Raw genomic sequence first — 2,500 nt, forward strand, 5'->3', positions numbered from 1 at the left:
TTCCTATTCAATAGATAATTTAACACTAGTCTCACAAATTGTACCAATTTTCAACCTATAACGGATTTTTAAAAATTAAATCAAGACACTTACACGGGACAGGGTATAAAGGAACTAAACATTCCCTGTCTACCACTTTTGTAATAATGTGCATTTTAAAAGGAAAAGTCATGCCTGGACAAGTTTGGCATTTTATCAACAATTTGGCATTTTTTTCAGACCATTTGGTATTTTTTGTGACTAATTTGGCATTTAATTTCAACCTACATCTGGCAACCCTTCTTTTTGATTTAAGTAAAAAAAAATTGTCTTTTTAAATTGAGCTTTTATATAGCGCAATATCCACTAACGTGCTCAAAGCGCTTTACAAGGGATCCCTGGTCAACAGCAACATTTAACATGTAGGACGAGACATGACGCCTGTTAGGCGATATTACAATTTTTCGGACAAAGACAACGCTGTTAACGGCTAGGTACTCATTTTACACCTGAGTACGGTGAGAGAATGTGAGTAAAGAGTCTTTTCCGAGGACTCAACTATGCGTCGAGCGAGGCTCGAACTCAGGACCTTCCTATCCGAAAGCGAGTGTCATACCACTAGACCACATAGCCGCACAAGTATTCTTCATATTAAAATTGGAGCCCTCGGGACTCCATTTGTTAAAGCGTCAGACGAGAAGTTATAAGAGAATCCATTCGAACCTGTGAAAGTTGAGATTTAAGGCCACCTGTCCAATGGGGCTCCAAAAGGAATCTTTCCTTTTTTTTTTTTTAAATTGCACTAAACGTTTGGATCCTTTATTTATGCGCTATTTATCATGGATATGTGGAGATCTTATTATGTCATTTTTTTTAAAAATAAATAAATACGCCCTTTGCAGTGGTACCGTGAGATACCGTCGCCTAGATATTCCATGAATGAATATAGATAATCCATCAAACAATGTCTGATGTCAACAGGAGTCATCCATGTTGTCCAAATTGAGCAAATTTGGGGTTAATAATCTTGCCCAAGGAAAAAAACAAAAGAGCCTGAAGCGGGGTTGGAAGCCAGGACCTTCCATGTCACAGTGCAATATCTTAACCACTCGGCCACTAATGTCATGAAAATAATATAATATTATATTGATGAACTGATTTCTATCAATATCTATCATTCAATTTAGGCTGACGCCAATACCAATTTCCGTACGAGATCAATCCTGTGCATGCCGATCAAGAACGTCCATGGAAAGGTCATTGGGGTCAGCCAACTCATCAACAAGATGGACGGTACGTCCTTCAACAAGAATGATGAAAATCTGTTTGAGGTGAGTCGCGGTGAACGTGATTTTTTAAAATTCCACTTTATTTCTCTTTTCTCTTTCTCTCTCTGTCTCTCCGTCTCTCCATCTATCTACCTATCTAGCTAGCTAGCTCTATCTCGCTATCTCTCTTTTATTCTTCTATCGACAAATACTGGAGTACTTATATTATTGTTTATCTACTTTCAGTTCTTCGTTATGTTGCAGACATAATCCAGTGCTTATCTGACACTGATTTAAGCTGTATGAAAAGTTTAATGGGCAAATATACAGAATCACAAATCCTTAGTCTCGTTAAGCATGACTCCGGATATACCCAGATTCATAACTAAAAGTTACAATGAATTACATAATCAGTCGGATGGTGAAAAGGTAGGAACTGAGATATTGCCAAGTTTAGTTAGAAGGTCAATTTTTATCAAAAAATGAGCTATTGTGATAATTGATTAAACCAACCCTTTTTGTACATCTTCGGGAAATTTCAAAGCTTAATTTCACTTCTAAATATTTTTTACAGCTAATCATGTTGAAAACGTATAAAATTTGAGAAAAGTTGCTGGATACCTTTCCCATACATCTGACCATAACTTCATGAAAAACCACCCGATTTACTTCAAATAAAGATTAAAATGCTCTGGTGAGCATATTCTTTCAGAAAATGCAAAATTTTTAAAAATGCAAATCCAAAATTTTCATCTTTCGAGTGATTATGTCATGCACTGACGCATATCTTCTCTTTCTTATCTCTTCGTCCAGGCTTTCGCCATCTTCTGTGGCATGGGCATTAACAATACCCAGATGTACGAGACAGCGGTCAGAGCAGTGGCCAAGCAGCGAGTTGCCTTAGAGGTGATGTCTTATCACGCTATCGCCCCGGAGGAAGACGCCAAAAAATTGAAGGTATGTTTGACAGTCGGTAGTCTTTGGCAGGGACGAGTTGTACTGTAATGAAAGGGAGATGTGGTTTCATCTGTGGAAATATACGAATATGGGCAAGCACATCGAACATGAACAGTTCTTGGTTTATAAACGTCCCCGCTTTTTTTTTTTTTTTTCTTTTTTTTGGGTGGGGGGGTTGTTTGTTTTTGTTTTGTTTTCTTTTGTTTGCTTATTTGTTTGTTTGTTTGATTGTTTTTGTGGGGGGTTTTTTTTTAGCTATTGTTATATTTATTTATTATCCATTATTTATTCATTGT

At 36.9% G+C, this 2,500-nt stretch overlaps 1 protein-coding gene across 2 annotated transcripts in view; it reads left to right on the plus strand.

Annotated features, from left to right (window-relative positions):
* LOC144973548 (cGMP-specific 3',5'-cyclic phosphodiesterase-like) overlaps positions 1-2,500 on the plus strand; it is a 234,376-nt gene that overhangs the window by 217,222 nt on the left and 14,654 nt on the right. For both annotated transcript variants that reach the window (XM_078916105.1, XM_078916106.1), the window contains 2 exons: positions 1,167-1,310; positions 2,061-2,204. In XM_078916105.1, coding sequence (XP_078772231.1) covers positions 1,167-1,310; positions 2,061-2,204 — 288 coding nt within the window. The remainder of the gene's footprint in view (positions 1-1,166; positions 1,311-2,060; positions 2,205-2,500) is intronic.

The sequence above is a fragment of the Berghia stephanieae genome, chromosome 5 (genome assembly GCF_034508935.2).
Source record: "Berghia stephanieae isolate SIO BIC M18660-M18661 chromosome 5, UCSD_Bste_1.3, whole genome shotgun sequence".
Taxonomy (NCBI): Eukaryota; Metazoa; Mollusca; class Gastropoda; order Nudibranchia; family Aeolidiidae; genus Berghia; species Berghia stephanieae.